General features: G+C 39.4%; 1 protein-coding gene across 25 annotated transcripts in view; it reads left to right on the top strand.

Moving 5' to 3' along the window:
- LOC140351099 (neurexin-1a-like) overlaps positions 1 to 16646 on the top strand; it is a 313779-nt gene that overhangs the window by 282674 nt on the left and 14459 nt on the right. For 15 of the 25 annotated variants that reach the window (XM_072436781.1, XM_072436776.1, XM_072436770.1 and 12 more), the window contains one exon: positions 10936 to 11020. In XM_072436781.1, the coding sequence (XP_072292882.1) occupies positions 10936 to 11020 (85 nt within the window). The remainder of the gene's footprint in view (positions 1 to 10935; positions 11021 to 16646) is intronic. The other 10 variants (XM_072436782.1, XM_072436779.1, XM_072436780.1 and 7 more) reach the window with 2 other exon arrangements.

Raw genomic sequence — 16646 nt, 5'->3', positions numbered from 1 at the left:
GATGGCTTGGCAGACCAGCGGTAGGGAGAGAGTGGGCGAAGGCCAGGCAATACGCGCAATTTCAACTCGATCTTGGAGCCCACACTGTTTCATTATTCAGTGGGAATCTATTGAGCATCTGGGAGTAAATTATTCATCAACATCGACCTAGTTCCAGGGTGCTAACTTAGATACTTGGATGTCAGCAGGCGTTGTGATAAGATGCCGCTGCTGCCTGGATGTGAAAGCTGGGTAAACAAGAAGTGTGTACATAGAGTTATAAAGGAGACTATTGCCGCCATTTTGTTGTTGTGGGTTTGTGGTTTTCAAAGTGTAAGATGTGTTTTTTGGTGGTTCTCAACTGTCAAGTAACTGTTCAGGTCTTCTGTTTGGTTTTTGTGGTTGTTTACATTTAAAAAAACGTTGTCATCTTGGTTTGAATCTGACTTTAACTTGATCCTGGTTGAGTTATTCATTGTTTATTCACGTTTACGTCATATGATTAGAGCTGTCAAGATCGAAAACCGTGATTAATCAGGTCACTATCTAATTGGGAGAACTGAAAACTAATATTTGAGAGACTCGTAGGCAGCGTCAATGAGTCATTTCTGTTCAATCTAAACTCCAATACTTCATGTAAAGTAGTTTTTGAAGAAGTTTGTTTATGTGACAGTATCATTACTTTTCTTTAAGGACGTTTGATTTCATAAAGCTAGATTATTAACCAAATAATCTACTTACAATAATACAGTAAAAGTTGATATTGTGACATCCTCGATTAGTCCATTGCAATGTTTGCCAAATTAGTTTAGAAAGTTGCAAAGACAACTCGGCGTGGAAGTTTGAGAATACCTGTTTAAAGCGTCCTTTGGCCTGGAGGTGTGGAGGAGAGCAGAGAGGGACAAAAGTAAGGATTGTTTCGTCTTTGTGCTCTTCCTCTGCCACTCACTAATGATGCGCTCTTACCACAGTCTAGCAGGACCAACAAACTCCTCCCAATTACCAACTCCCAACACTCTGAGTGATCTGGACACAAGCTCCTCACCACAGCCACACACGGCCCGGCTGACAAATAATGACACTTTGACACCGCCCTCTTTCTCTGTTCGGCTTTTGAGTAGATGTACAAAAGTTTGGAAATATTTTTAGTTTAAATATAGCGTTATCATGCTCCAATGTTCACCATTAGTTTGGCTTGGCTTATATGTGTTTGTTTACTTTGAAATTTACGATTAATGTAAATTTAATTTCAAATGTGTATAACATGTACATTGTTGTGTCCGCGGCACTCATTTGTGTATCTTGACCGCTGTGGTAAAATGCTCTCTTTTTAATGCACCTGATTCGTAAATAGGTAACACATTCTTTTGCAGTATTAAGCTCATTTTGTGACCGTTTTTGTGGTTTTTAAGACGTTCTCTCTCTTGTTCTCGCCTGCTCCGCCCAGGAGAGGAGAGTGAGTGTACACACACACACACACACACACACAGAAGAGGTGAACAGGATATTAACACTAGCTTTAATCACTTTCAGCTGGTTTGCTTTGCCGTGAACCACATTCACCACAAACAGAAATTTTGAAGATGTATTATTGTTTTTTTTTTAGAATAGTGTTGAATCACTGCAGTGCAAACTAATTCTCATTGCATGAAGTAAAGCCCCGTAAGTCACGTAACATTCAGCTTGCTAAGCCTCTGAAGAGTATGTTTGCGTTCACTTCTCGTTTGCATTATTCATCCATCCATCCATTTTCTACCGCTTGTTCCCTTTCGGGGTCGCGGGTGACTGGAGCCTATCCCAGTGACTTCGGGCCTTAGGCGGGGTACACCCTGGACAGTGGCCAACTTGTATTCAGAATGGTAAAAATCCCCAAAAAGATATGAAGTTAAAGCTGAAAGCGTGTTATGAAAAGAGAGCTCCCTGTAATTTGTACGAGCTTAAAACAAGTAATTTATTAAAGCTTAACACAAGAGAACACCTCCACAATAATCACTAATGACTACATGTCCCCAGGTAATACCAGCTATGTGTGAACAACTGCCATGTGTTACAATAGAGCTCAGATTGTGTTGTGGGGATGCAAATGTATTCAACACAGCTTAGAGTTCTGTTCTAATGATAGGTTACTGTAAACATAGAGCATTTTTCCCTTTAGATTTTATGTCGTATGAGATGTACAGTGAATCCAGAAAGTATTCAGGTTTGGCAACTTTTCATTCTGTTTTGAGGATAGATTTTGTATAATACTGTTGCTGTTTTCAAATTTTGTTTGTCTGCACAAATTATTGGAATCAAATGGAGCGTTTTGGACATTTTTTTTTCTCATCTCATTTTTATTATTTCTTTCGGAAACCTTTTACTTCCCGTGACAGTCCCAAATAAAATACCACAAATTAGAACCATAATAGAGTTTTGAGTTTGGTTTATGCCACATTAAACCATTAACACACAAAACACTGACAGTGAATTCAAAAGTGTAAAAGGAAAACCCATATCGATGAAGATGTAATATACCCTGAATGTTACCTTCATATTCAATAAAAAATTGCTATTATTCTGGCACAAAGTCGTTCCAGTTCCAGTTTTGCACAAAGACAGCAGACCAAACAGGGCTTATGTGTGCATGGCTAAAACGGAGAAAGGCCCACAAAAACATGGTGTTCTCAGAGGAATACATTAGCGGGACAGCAGAGGCATGCTTGGGATAAACCCTTCACATGCCTCCAGTGTCCTCCCGACTTTCAGCCTGTCTCCAAAGAGGCGTGTTGCGTGCCAGGAAGCATTCATCAAATTAGAGGGAGACAACAGCGCGCTCGCCCCGTTTCTCCAGAGAGACAGGGCATCACGGGGAAGGTGTCTTTGTCTCTGGAGAACAGCAGTCTCCTCAACAAACTCTCTCTAAAGCCAGCTTCTGTACAGTCAGGAGAGAAAAGGATTGCAAGTACTTATATTAGGATATATTAGGCTATGACACGCGCAGAGAGTGATCGATAATGTTATTATTCCGGCCACAATATAATACTAAAACCTAATAAATATGACTATTTTAGAAGCACAATCACTAAATACATAGTGTTTTTTATGTGGCTATTTATCAAAATAACTTGAGAATTCAGTAAGTTTGATTTCATAAAGTGGGTCACATACTATTGGAACAGTAATATATTAGAATGAAAGAAAATGAAGGATTCCACTTTGTTTTGTTGTGTGTTAATAATCGCAAATAATTATTAAAAAATTATAGGGATGTTTCTTCTTACACTAAAATTCAATATTGTTACATCCATAAGATTTTTTTTTTTTTTTTTCATTTTTAATTGCAGTGTTGATCTATGACGCTGCTGAATCTTAGAGGAAAATATTGAGGCGCAAAGTAAGTTCAAAGCAGTATAGTTAGGTGAAGACATGAGAGCACAATTATTCCGTACTTTTTTACCTTTATAAAGACAACAAAGTAAAAATAGCTCCCTGTAGTTGTGTGGTTACTAGAGTGGTGCATGATAACTAGCAGAGTCCGGGTGCTGAGACTGCAGTATGAGGAGGGCATGCAGAACAAACCAGCCCTGGACCCGCATTAAAACGCTGCATTATCAATCGTCACAAATTGGACACAAGAGCAGGAGCGGAATCTAAACTCTCAACATGCCCCAGCAGCACCGGAGGATGGGTCAAATGTAGAGGACAAGGTTACTGTATCTTCTCCACAAAGACTACAAAGTATAGACCATGTTTTATGTTACTCGTGTGTTTTTCTTATGTATTACAATCAGGGGTGTAAAGTACAATAGTAAGTTAAAAGTACTGTACTTAAGGTCATTTTTTTGTTATCTGTACTTATTTCTTACATTAGATACTTTTTTAAAAACTTTTTTTTAACTAGACTGCGAGTAGAAAGTACTTTTCTCATAGTTGAGGAGTTATTTTTACCACGTTCACGGTGACATCCTGTGTAAAAGTTTTGAGTTCAAGTCTCAGCTTTGAGCAAACTGAAATATAAACTTATAATTCACTTGAAAAAAATTGGAAATATATTTGAATTGCTACTGTTTTCTAACAATCAGCACAATTATTTATTATAATCACCATTTAACGCTTCAGCATCTCACTAAAACTGTGTTTTCTTTTACTCTTTAAGTACATTCAAACACTTTTACTCAAGTCGTTTTTTAGTGTACTTTTACCTGAGTTTTAGTTTTTTCTTTTATGAGTACAAACTTAAGTAACACCATTGAGTACTTTTTACACCGCTAATTACAATATTTAAAGTGAATATTTGGCGTTTCAAGCTCAAGGAGCTCACGATTTCAAACGTTCAGCATCATCTAAGAGCCGCGCTAAATTGCAAACATTGTTATTGTAATTTCAGCAAACACAGAGCGCTTATTCTTGGACATTTAGTCTCAGAGAATGCCAGTGATTTATGAAGTATTTAAACAAGACTACACTTTGTGAAAAACAGCCTGAATGCTTCCACCGTATATTTTAGAAGGGTTTTTTTTTATTTATTTTTTTTTATCCCCAGCTGTCTCCCTCTCTTTCCTCAGTTCATCTCATTGGAGTGTGCTGTGTGGAGCTGTGAGCAGGGCAGATAAATGAGCTATGCTGTAGGTTCACCATGGCTTCAGCACTTTACCACTGGATTAATGATGCTTTGCGAGCCCCAAGCCTTTGCTCTTAGCATTTTCCAAGTACCTCCATAAAATGAACTGCAGGTACATCATGTTTATACTCCTCTCTATCGGAGCATCTTTCCTGTGGGCAAGATGTCTGCTGCATCGCCAACTCCACCGGGCTAATGAACCTCTAAAAACAGACAGTATTTATGGGGAAAAACACTGAAAATGATTTAGCAGCAAGTGGAGTAGTTCTAGTCACATTAGAGGTAGACGTGTAGGGAAATGTAAGGTTATAAATTGTTAGCCAATCACAAAATGTTAATAATGTCTAAGCACGTTTTGAATAAATTATAAACCAATGAGTGTTAATAGCATCTTTACTATTCAGTTTTGAGTAATGTCTCTTCATTAACTTCTTTGGCCGTCATCCACTCCTAAAAGTGGCTTCACACAAAAAAGAAATTGAAAATAAAAGTAAAAATGTTAGCTGAATTTGGAGAAATCTAATCATCCAATAAAATAGGTGCGACTGGATTTAAGGCCAATCACATGTGTAAGGCTAAAATATTTTCTCAACACTCAGAGTAAGCCTTTGAAAGTCCCATTTAAAGCCGAGATAAAATAGATGTCTTCAGACGGTGTGTTGTTTACCACACATCTGCACATTTTGCTGTCCTTTCCATGGCATCTCGGTCAACGTACCTGTCAGCTCATCACAGAGGCTAAATTGCACGGTAAGCTCGGCACATATCCCGCATTGAATTGTCACGGCTGGAAAAGAAGCCCACAGTTGGAGGGGGACACCATGAATTGGTAATGTTATTGGATTGGACCAGGTCATGACCACATCAAAATGTTGACCTACACACTAATCCTTTGGAGGTGGTGGCGCTCAGCAACACGTGGATTCATTTTAATGTTGATTCTGGAGCTTATAGTACCATAACACACCACAATAGCCATTCATTAGAAATGTAGAGGCATTATGGGTCAAAAGGTCACAGTGAGATTGAATGTGGAGTGGTTTATGTAGCACGTAGGCCAAGTACAGGCTGGTAACTTGATCTTCAATTTTTTTTTTTTCGTTCATAGAACCGTAGTTACATCCGTAACCGTTTTTATCGCTAAAACTACACGTCCCACAATGCCGCTGGTGGCCGCCCCTCCCCGCGCGGCTCTTCACTGCCGTGTGTACTGCCGAGGGAGAAGTGCAGAGGGAAGTAAGATGCGCGTTTGCGCACTTTACAGCACTTACTCACCTCAGAGCAGAGGTCTGAGCGAGGACAGACGTTACTTAGTACATTTAAAAGGTTTTTTAGATCTTGAGAAGTTTATTTTGTTATAAAGTCAAATACAATCTTTTTCAGTTCCAAATACCTATTCAACAATAATTAACAATCGGTTAAATGTTTATCTCTGTAGATCAACTCTGAAGTTGTGATGTACAGTAGCAGCCTGGGAACAGTTCTGAGGAAAGGCTTGTCTCAATTGATCTTGTTTTCTGCTGGTGCAGATAAATATTTTCAGTGTTGGTCAAATGACACTTGTTTTTCTTAATACATTTCAGTTTATGAGAACAAACGTGTTTGTAATTTATTTTAATCAATCCAGTAATTGCTTCAAAAACAGCGTAGGCTATATAAAGATATTTATTTCTTATATTTTTTATTGTTTTATGTTTTACGTTATGTTCGGCCCGCGACCCAGCCTGAGCGTCGAAATTTGGCCCGCGGCCCAAAATTACTTTGACACCCCTGGCTTAGAGGCACTGTACCTACTTCTTTGCATGTGGAGTAAAATAATGATAAAGCAGTTATATTGATCGCTGAACTGGAGATAACGCGGGTGCTGTGTCGACGTGCTAGTTGTTGTTAGCAGTGGTGCGATGCCCAAACCCTATTTTGGCTGTCATAAACTCATCAGGTTAATCATAAACCAGTTCTGTTTTTGACACTTTTAGACTGGTATACAATGCCTTTAATACATAAATGTTACATAAACCTTTACATGTTATTATTTTAATAATAATATTTCGTGAGGGTTGGTCCTGCCCAAAGGGGGGTCTGAGCAGCTCTACCTCAGAACTGTCAAGTACCTCATCAGCATTGGACTGCTGATTTCTGCAAAGGTGTAATGAGGCTATTTTAGACACTGTAGAGGCTGATTTCCATTCCCATCAGGAAATTGGCATTGACTTGTAAAAAAAAATAAGTTTAAGACAGTGGCGTTCAGTCAGGGCAGTCAAAGCAAGCAGGGATTGACCAACAAAATACAAAATGGCCGTGTGTCAGAACTATATTTAAATATGTCCAAAATATAGTCAAATAAGCCCGTTTTACCCCCACTTCTGCTCCTGAAGCTTGGCTGGAAGTTACAGTGTTTTTAATGGCCTCTGCAGGCCGCTGAGCAGTACTGCGCAGTAAGCTGGGTTCTTATTATGCCACTGCTTCTCAGTCTGTGACCGTGTTCAGAGGCCCGTTCATGCTCCGCTCTCTAACATGAGCTTTTACAACCAGAGCGGACAGCAGCTTGTTTTAGAGTCTACACATAAGATAAGACAAACTTTATTTGTCCCACAATGTGGAAATTCCAGTGTGCTCTGAGGGCAACAGCCTCAAACCACGCTGCATAAACATGTGGGAATATCTGATGTTTGCAGGTTTTGCCCTAACTGAGCATGTGCAGAGGAGAAGCAAAGCAACAGCAGCGCCAGGTTTCAACAACTGACTTAAACACCTTCAGAGACAAGTGTTTTTGTTTATAGCTAAAGCTCTGTTTCTAATGATTAGACGTTAGTTAGAAATATAGGCAATAATTTAATAACATCAAAAGTTATTCATTACATAGAAGGTGTAATGAATTGATTGGTGAAGTGAGCCTGTTTTTTCAGCATCATTAACAGATATGGTAGTTTAGCTCAGTAGCACAGGTGCAAAGCTCTCTTTTGCATGTATTTTTTCTCTCTCAAATGTTTTATTTATGTTAAATATTGATGACCACCCCGAGTCTGCTGCCCATCCATAAAAGTCACCGCACGCTACTGGTTTAGGGCACGTTTCAGTTCTAACTCCTCCTTTTGGAACGGACTAATTTGAGCTCAGGAGAGTATAAATGGTGCCGCTCACCCTAACCCATTTCCATCAGACTGAAAATAACTGAAAGTCGAAACCTCTTGATTTCTAAAACTGTTCACATGAATCCTTGTCTACCTTGGACCACTTCTGGATGAATGACAATCACATCAATTGAGCACTCTTTCCTTTTGTCGCTATCCCATTTCGTCTGTCTCCCATTCAACTTCCAGACACAAATTACCAATGAGAACAGTCCAAATATATTCATCCCTGACATTGACTGCAGACTCAATCATGCAGCTTTGTGAGTTGAATGGGCACAAACCTCCGCCATGTTAACCCTCCGGGACTTAACCTACATCTGATACCTGCACACTGCACCACTTCCTCCTCCGCACTTGCAAATAAAAGTGAAGGACAGAGATGAAGGCGGAGTGAGCGATGTGGTCAGAGCGTGCGGTCGAGACAGGTATAGTTTAAGAGCGGGAGCGAGAGGGGTGAGAGAGAGAGGGAGCATATTGATTCCTCGGTTCCCGTAGCTCTGCCCGTGAGTGCCGGGTGTCAAGATCTCCCGCCAGGAAAAACAAATCACGGCGCGCGAGTGATGGATGTGGCACTCCGGGATGCGCTTGCTTTTGCCATCTGGACGGCCGACACTGTATATCAGAATCGCGCTTGGCAAATTAAATCTACATTTGGACACTCTCTTCAGCTCCCCGCACACAGACGCACCGAAATCACACAGTCCTGCTCTCCGCCACTACAAAGTCCCCTAATGGCTTTGATCTATCATTTTCAGGTCTATTATGTAAAAGACGACGCGTGTTCAGAATGTCCAAATGACGTTACCTTTGGCAGCAGAATTGCATTATAAGCGGCCAAATGGATGCGCAAATGTTCAAATGACATCAACTTTAATTCTCCTATATGAGCCGATGGTAATGCAACTTACAGGTTTGTTTGGATGCACGGCCAGGGAAGAAATGCATGACACCAATTCAATTAACCTGCACATCCTCATTAAATTAACCTTTGGCCGAACCTATTCCATTTCTGTCCTTTTAGGAGGAGCATAAATCAATGTTGTAGAAATGTGTTTTTTTGTTGTTGTCCAGCACCTGTCCGTCTCCATGGAGATGTTATTGCTTTGCCTGTAATGTTCCACAGTATGGCATTAAGCTTATCTATATGTAGACAAGCAGGTGATGCCACATTATAGGTCAGATCCGTGGAGAGGTGAAACTTGTAGATATGTTATTTTTGAGCTGTAAAAATACACACTACAGCCATGCAAAGGAGATGGGTTTTAATGGCATACTGTGGAACATTACAGGCAAAGCAATAATATCTCCATGGAGACAGGCAGGTGGCGTACATACATAGTGTACTTTTAACCATTATGTCTGAAGTATCTACATGCAGCACTTTGCATTAATACGTATAGGAAACGCAAAAAGACAATGTATGTTCTATATTCAGTTGCACTTCGTATATGTCTTATTAAGTGCATAGTGATGTGTGGTGGTGGTGTAAGTGGTTGCTCAGACCTCGCTACCATCACTGAAATTGTACTCCAGCCCCAAATTGCCGGCTGTGCTTAAATGAAATGACCTTTAACGCCGAGCTGATCAAATGGCCTCCGGCAAGACTACACAGAATGGTGTAGTCTAATGATTTACAGTGGATTTCTCAGCACCTTTTTTGCTCGTTCTATTTGCACACAAAGGCTCAAATAACTTGCATAAAGAGACGACTCTAACATTTCTACAACTGATTTGGAGCATGTCTGATCAAAAGCAACAATTCCCAAGGGAGCAGGACCCAAATTTAAAATTCAAAATAACAAAAATATGTCCGAACTTGACTCCCTGAATAATAATGAAGGAATGTGTTTACGCTTCTCTAAAGTACAGTATTTTGTAACAATTACTGTTCTGTCTCTGTCACCATTTCCGTATAACACAGTAGCCTGTTGGAGCAGCGGTGTTGGGGTCATCAGCGTATCTTCTGGTAAAACAGGGGTCACTGAGAGAAAAAGGTTGGGAACCACTCATCTAAATAATTCAGTAGATTTGTGATATTAGAGCATCTTTATACATCACTTCTTACCTATCTGCCCTGTCTATTAAAGACGAACAACTGAGTCCAGAAGCACCAGCTCAGAAAATATTCAGTTTAGGTATCGTTTTATGAGAACTAAATAAATCTGAAATTGGTCTACCTGGAAAGTGAGACTGATCTATAAAGTAATATAGTTATAATCAATGACACTCGTGGATCCTTTTCATATTTCGGACATTCTAAATCACAATATTGATCTAAAATGATTTAAGAGCAGTGGGCTTGTATCTGGGGTTTAGTGAAAGTGAGGATTGGTGGAGCAATGGCGTCTTGATTGCAGAATGAAAAAATAAATACTCAAACATGGATGCTCTAAATACAACTTCAAGTGGGTAAATGAGATGGGAAAACAAGCACATTTTGCATAATATCTCTTTTAAATGAGACCAAGATCATGTAACCAGCTATATTGCACGTGACAGTACGATTTCATGAAGTGCACCATGCAGCACTAATACTTGAAGAAAGACGGCTGTATAGGAGAAACCCTTTGCACGGTGGCCTTTGTTACCCATCTCCAGCTCTAACTTTGAGGCAGCTTGTCCTCTAAATGTCAGGGGTGTGTGTGATGGCTCTAAACAGCCCCTTGAAGGGCGCTGCGCTGCCACACGCTGAGGCACAAATTGAGCATGCGACTTGACGATTGCACTGTGAACTTTTGCCCGACTCGTTCTTCCATAATCGGATCTTGTTCTTGTAAAGATGGTGTTGCTCGGACAGATGTGGCGCAGCTGCTGTACGTGACAAAACCCCAATCCTTACCTAATCCGCTGGGAACAAGTCTGTAGTGCCCTCTGTGAATATTGGCCAACTTGACAAATTTGAGAGAAGACGGGAAAATAGAGTTGGGGTTTATTTTATTATTTTATCAATAACAAAACAAACTAAATAAAACAATACAAGGGATCTCTTATTAGATATTAGCTCCTTCCAACTGGGACTCATACAAAATGGCAATGCAATTCAAATTAAGTGGCTGTCTTCATTTGAATTGGCTTGAAAAACATTTTTGTCGCACTAAAATCCCCACAAATCACTGCTGTAGAAATGCATTTCCTGTTGTTTCTTTAGAGTCAGATGTTTCATATTCGCTGAAGGTCTGTGTTGCATCAGAGTACATCATGTTTCTGTGTTTTTTCTTGCAGACGACAGACGACTTGGGAGCGTCTGCAGAGTGTCCCAGTGATGATGAGGACATAGATCCCTGTGAGCCGAGCTCAGGTGGGTTAGGTTAGTCATCCTTTTATACTACTTTTCTGTGCCATTGTTCTGTATGTCGTGTCCACCTGCACCACTCTGTTAACGCACTGGAATGCCATGGAGTTAAAACGCAACTGAAACAATTTCAATTGTTGATCTAATAATGGAAGCAGCTTGAGCCAAATACATAAACCTCAGGGAGAAAAAGTTTATTTGTTAATTCATTTTTTCTGAAAGTCACTAAGAGCAAACTATTATTGCAGTATGCTCATTAAACATTTAAAACTCTAAATTGTGGCATATTAAAGTAAGTTCAACCACTGGACCAGCATCATTAATTACCCCAGGGATGTGCTCTTTCAAAAATGCCTCTGATTCTATTTTATGTTAAATAAATTGCTTGAACTTTAGATGTATAATATTAGTTTGTTAGATGCATTATTCTTAACATATAGAAAACTAATATTGTATTTTCTAAATGGCCAGATTTCTGTTTGGACTTTACTCCTAAAAAGTTTGAAATTAAAATGTTTTTGTCAAGTCTACCACTGAACATAAAGGTAGAAGTGCATCTGCTGTTTCACAAGTTATTACTGGCTAACTACGTCCATAAATTACATGTGGTGAGATGTCGTAATTATCACATCAGCACGACTCTGGCTCGTCGTGTCACGCAGATAAACCTGTGTGAGTGCATTGGTCCCTAATGTTGTTAATTAACTTCTTTTGCAAACAATAGTGGCAGTGTGAGGCACTCCTCTGAGGCCTGGGTTATGGAGCACATATCTGCTGCTTTTGTTCATCAAAAGCGCTTTGAACTACTGCAAAGCTTGCACACATTTGAATAACAATAATGCAAATGGGATTGTGAATTACATTTGGAGAACACGCTTTGTCACATATTCAGATAAACCTGGGTTGTTTGTTTTATGATGGTCCCAGTTAGGGCTGTGATTTGGCAACAACGCTTCATGTACTTTACACACAATGATTTTACTTTACCTCTCGAAATATGAGGAAATCTGACCAGAAAGAAACAACAGACAGCTACTTTATAGTCATTCTGAGCACTACATAAACTACTTTGAAAATATAATTCATATACTAGTGCTGTTTGCCCTCTATGAATCAGCCAAATCTGAATTAGTTGAAATATTTTACAGAAATGATTATCAATATGCACTGTCTCAGAAATACATAAATAAAATAAGAGCAAAATAAAGACGATTGCGAAGGCTAAAGATTAAAGGTGTGGATCATGAGTTTGATCTGCCTTTTACATATATATATATACAGTTTCTATTACTTTTGTGTATAAATAGTACAGTTGTTGTCAGATACGGTTAGATTATAGAGAGATTTAATAGTTTTAGAGGTTTCTACAGTGACAAGCCTCCTTTTTCGTCTAATCAATCGGCAGGGCATGTCTTTAGTCGACTACGGCCCTATTATAGACATATACAGTATTGTCAGATGAAAGTTTACAGAATATTATCTATCTGTCTGTACCGCTCCAATCAAGTCCATTTAAACTTGGGCCATGCACAAGGCTGTGGATAGAAAGACTTTTAATTGCATTCTGGAGTGATGTGAAATGCACAGAACAATTAAGATGAGACCCAAGGCCCCTCTCCTTATAGACAGCCTATCGATCAGGCCGTGGTCATCAAGCTCGACTAAATTAATGTCTGGCCCACAGCGAGCACTATCAACTTCCTGTGTTTCCGGTTCCTCCAGCGTCTTAGCAGCAAAACGTGCTCCTGTTAGCCACTGCTGATTCAATGCTCTTCCTATCCACAATACTGTAGCGTAGGACAATATATTTTACAACACTTTAAAATAAGGTATATGAACTATTTATAAGGTGTTAATAAGCATGACTTATTAGTTTATAAGCACTTAGACAATAGCATTTGTAGATGCCATACAAATGTGTGTTAATGAACCATATACATTTTGCTACAAAGCTGCAAAGTCTTAACTAAGTGATACATGCTAGTAAATGAATTATAAGTGGTTATAAACGATTAAGTAAAGCTAGTTTACAGTGGAACATCATTTAGTTGGTTCCCCTGTTTTACATTTTTTTATTTGTTTTAATCCTGGTGTCAAACATTTATGCTCAAGATCCAAACAAGCTTTCCTGTGGTCCAATTTTCCATCCGGGGGTGAAGAATTATACTGTGACGTTCATTCATTCATTGTGCCAGTTCCAAACCTGGCATTCTGGGATCTGGCATTTCCAATCCAAAGCAATATCAATAATATCACTGCAAACTATTAATTTATTTATTCATGCATTTATAGTTTTAGACAACTTATAATCAAATAAATCAAGAATAAACCAAATGCGTAACTACATTTCAGATTGTATGTTCTGTTATAGAATCTTCTTGATTGTCATATAACTTCACTTTACCTGCCGTCCCATAAGGCCGTATACACCACAATAGCTGCTTCCCCTGCACATCTTCTGCCTCTGTCAAACCCCGCACAGGAGATGACTCTAACACCAGCAGCTTGCATTAGGAGATTTTTTTGACAAGGGCATCTGCCAAAACATGAGCCGTGAACTGCCGGATGCTCGGGAGGCACTTTCCCTGAGAGGAAGGAGTATCCCTGTCCTCGGTGCTCTGTGACGGGGTTTTGACACCTGGCTGTGGGCTCCAGGGTGGCAGCTGTCTAACACCAAACACTGATTAATATCTACATTCACAACAGTTCACACACACAGCCCTGACGCCATCGCTGCCTCTGCATCACACAATAGATCCACTGTCCCAGAGAACTTTCTCACATTACGGCACATTTGTCTTTATTGATAACAATGTGTCACGCGCTGGGCTTTTGTTTCACTTTTCTACAATCAATAATGAAATATATTTATTATATGAATATAAAATGATGCTCTTCTATTTCCATTGTAACTCATTGTAACTTAAGTTTTGCAAGGCACATACTAGGGCAGCTAAGAAAGAATATTGGTCCCAAACATCTGACAAAAAATAAAACTGATATCACAATCTCTATATTTAATCAATGCTCATTCATCTCACTTTTATTTTTACTATTTGCACAGCTATAACTTTAAACTCTGGTCAGAAATCCATTCAACCAAGCCACTTTTATATATCATACTTGTCGGGCTGTACAGCGCTCCTGAATAAAAGCTAGGCGCAAGAATCTAAGAAGAAAATAGAAATTGTCCATATACGGCCCGCGACTGACAATAAACCGAGGTTCTCTCAATGCACCTGCCGGCCGCTGCGCTGTGGGTCTAATTAGAAAAATGTTTCAGTAAATATGAGTTAGATTGTAATAAAACACACGGCATTTTGAAGTTTAACATACAAAGATCACATCACAGCTTTCCCTTCTGTCCCCTCTGTCCTTTATTACTCTGTGTGAGCTGATTTATCTGTCTCTTCACATCTGGTTCATCTGCTCCTGCTCGTACTTATTGATTGAGTATTGCGTTGTAACATGAGATATTTAATATATGTATTTAAATATGCTCCATGATGCACAGGTTGTCTTTTGACTTGTGGGACAGGTTGGGCCAAGAAAGTCTCATTTCAATGCAGCAGGTTCTAAACTGCAGACCGCTGTATATCACATGTCCGTGCGTTTTGCTGCGACTAGATTCACTTCCTCATTAAACTAATTTCTCTGTGAATATGAGTCTGATTGTAATAAAACGCACAGCGTTTTGAAGATTAAAATATAGAAAACATGATGTGTCCCCTGGACAGTGCTTCCACTGACGTCTTCTACAGTGTGCCAAACACTTGCGCTTCCCCCTGGTGGCCATTAGCCAGTCAAATCTATAAATTAGACGCACTGTTGTATGGGCCGCAGGGTTTAAACCGTGGGAAAAAAGTAGCGGCTTGATGTCCGAAAATGACGGTACTCTTTCTGTCTATTGTAGGATCGATCACTAGGGTTGTGCTAGAAAAGACATTTTATAAAGCCTACAACAAATCTATCAAAAGCTATTGCTGCATACCGAGGCAGATGTTTAGACAGGATGACTTCAGAAATGAAAAAGATAATTGAGCTGGTGCATGAGAATCATCATTATTTGAACACATATGTGCACGTTGCCTTTGCTCACAATAACTCTACCTTGTGCTGCCTTGCCTGTGTTAACTTGAACTTCTAACCCTGCATGTCAGTGTTTAAATAATCCCTCGAGGTTTCACTCTTATAGGAGCCCAAGGTCATTCCTGGATAACCTTTGTGCATTACACCATTCCCTCCACACCATACCCGGAGTGATATCTATCTGCCAAAGTCACTAGCGCCTTACATTTCTCCTCTTACCTCAAGAAACCATAGGGCAAAACAGCCCTACCAGACCAGTTTATCACCCCACAGGACTAAGATTAGATCACTGCGCAGCAAATTGAATCCACTGCTTGGTTTAGGACGCCACTGGAGATGCACATGGCCCCTGATGCTGTAATACATATAATCGGCCAAGGCTGACAGTGCTGTGCAGTGAGTCAATACAAACCTTCTGATGGTTAAAAATAACTGAAAACATAATTATTGGAACATATTTATGTTTCTGTCTTTGTGATGCATTTAAGTGATTGAAGTGTTGAAGCTTAAAGTGACAATGTTTAAGCTTCATCACCTTTTATGGATAGCAGTGTTAAAATCTATTACAGTTTTATATGGTAGTAAATGAACACAATGGGGCCAGAGAGAGCATCCGGCTTAATCTTGTGTCAAATAAACTCCATTCACATCAATTCCATTTTTTTTCTAAAGGAAAGTATATTTTAAAATACATTTGTGTGCATGGTCGGCAGCACGTCATAGTGGGAGGGGTCTTGCACGGGGGGAAATGCTCTGTTAATAATAGAAAATGTCTGTCCTTTTCCCACCAGATCGTGTGTATTTTGATTCCATTCGATCTATTTTTGTAGACACCAAAATCTCAGTTGCTTCGTTGGGCTTTTCACAAAATTGTTGATTCAACCAACAGAAAGTTAGAAAATCCAAAAAGTCAATAAAAGTCAAGCGGATTAACCAACATTCACAAGAAATAAGCAAATGGAGAAGTCTCCCAGAGCAGCCTTTTTCCTTAAACAAAAAAAAAAAACATAACTAATTCATGTGTTACACTAATTATGTTGGTGACATAGCATCACCCTAGAAAGGGAACGGATTGTTCTCTTGAGCTTTATTGGATTAAATACAAAACTCTTCTCCATGTCTTTGGTTTTCAGGCAACCAAATACAGATTCACACACTAACTGATATTACTTTACAAAGAAGTTTTGGTCAAATTCCTGCAGAATCAACAAGCTAAGCACTCAAATGAATGTTACGAGAACATTCAAGAGAAAATATCTTCCGCATTTGAGAAACATATCAGCCGCTGTGATTGGACAGTCCCAATTTAGGAGTTGTTGTTGTTTTGCGCCCTTTATGGTCTTATTCGAACAAAATGGCTAGTCAGTAGTGATGGGCAGATAGATAACATATATCGATACTGACAGAGGTATCAAAAAGCATCAATTCTCATGCAAACATAGTGAGATTTAATGATTGAAAGTCACTGGTATCGGATCGATATTGCAACATTTGCCACGTGGTATCAGGTTGAATAAAAACATGACATTTCCCATTACCACTGGTCAGGCAA

The sequence above is a fragment of the Eucyclogobius newberryi genome, unplaced genomic scaffold (assembly GCF_026437365.1).
Source record: "Eucyclogobius newberryi isolate DKJ021-1_F unplaced genomic scaffold, fEucNew1.0.hap1 SCAF_8, whole genome shotgun sequence".
Classification (NCBI taxonomy): domain Eukaryota; kingdom Metazoa; phylum Chordata; class Actinopteri; order Gobiiformes; family Gobiidae; genus Eucyclogobius; species Eucyclogobius newberryi.
The sequence above is the reverse complement of the archived record's forward strand: the minus strand, read 5'-3'. Positions and strand labels throughout refer to the sequence as shown.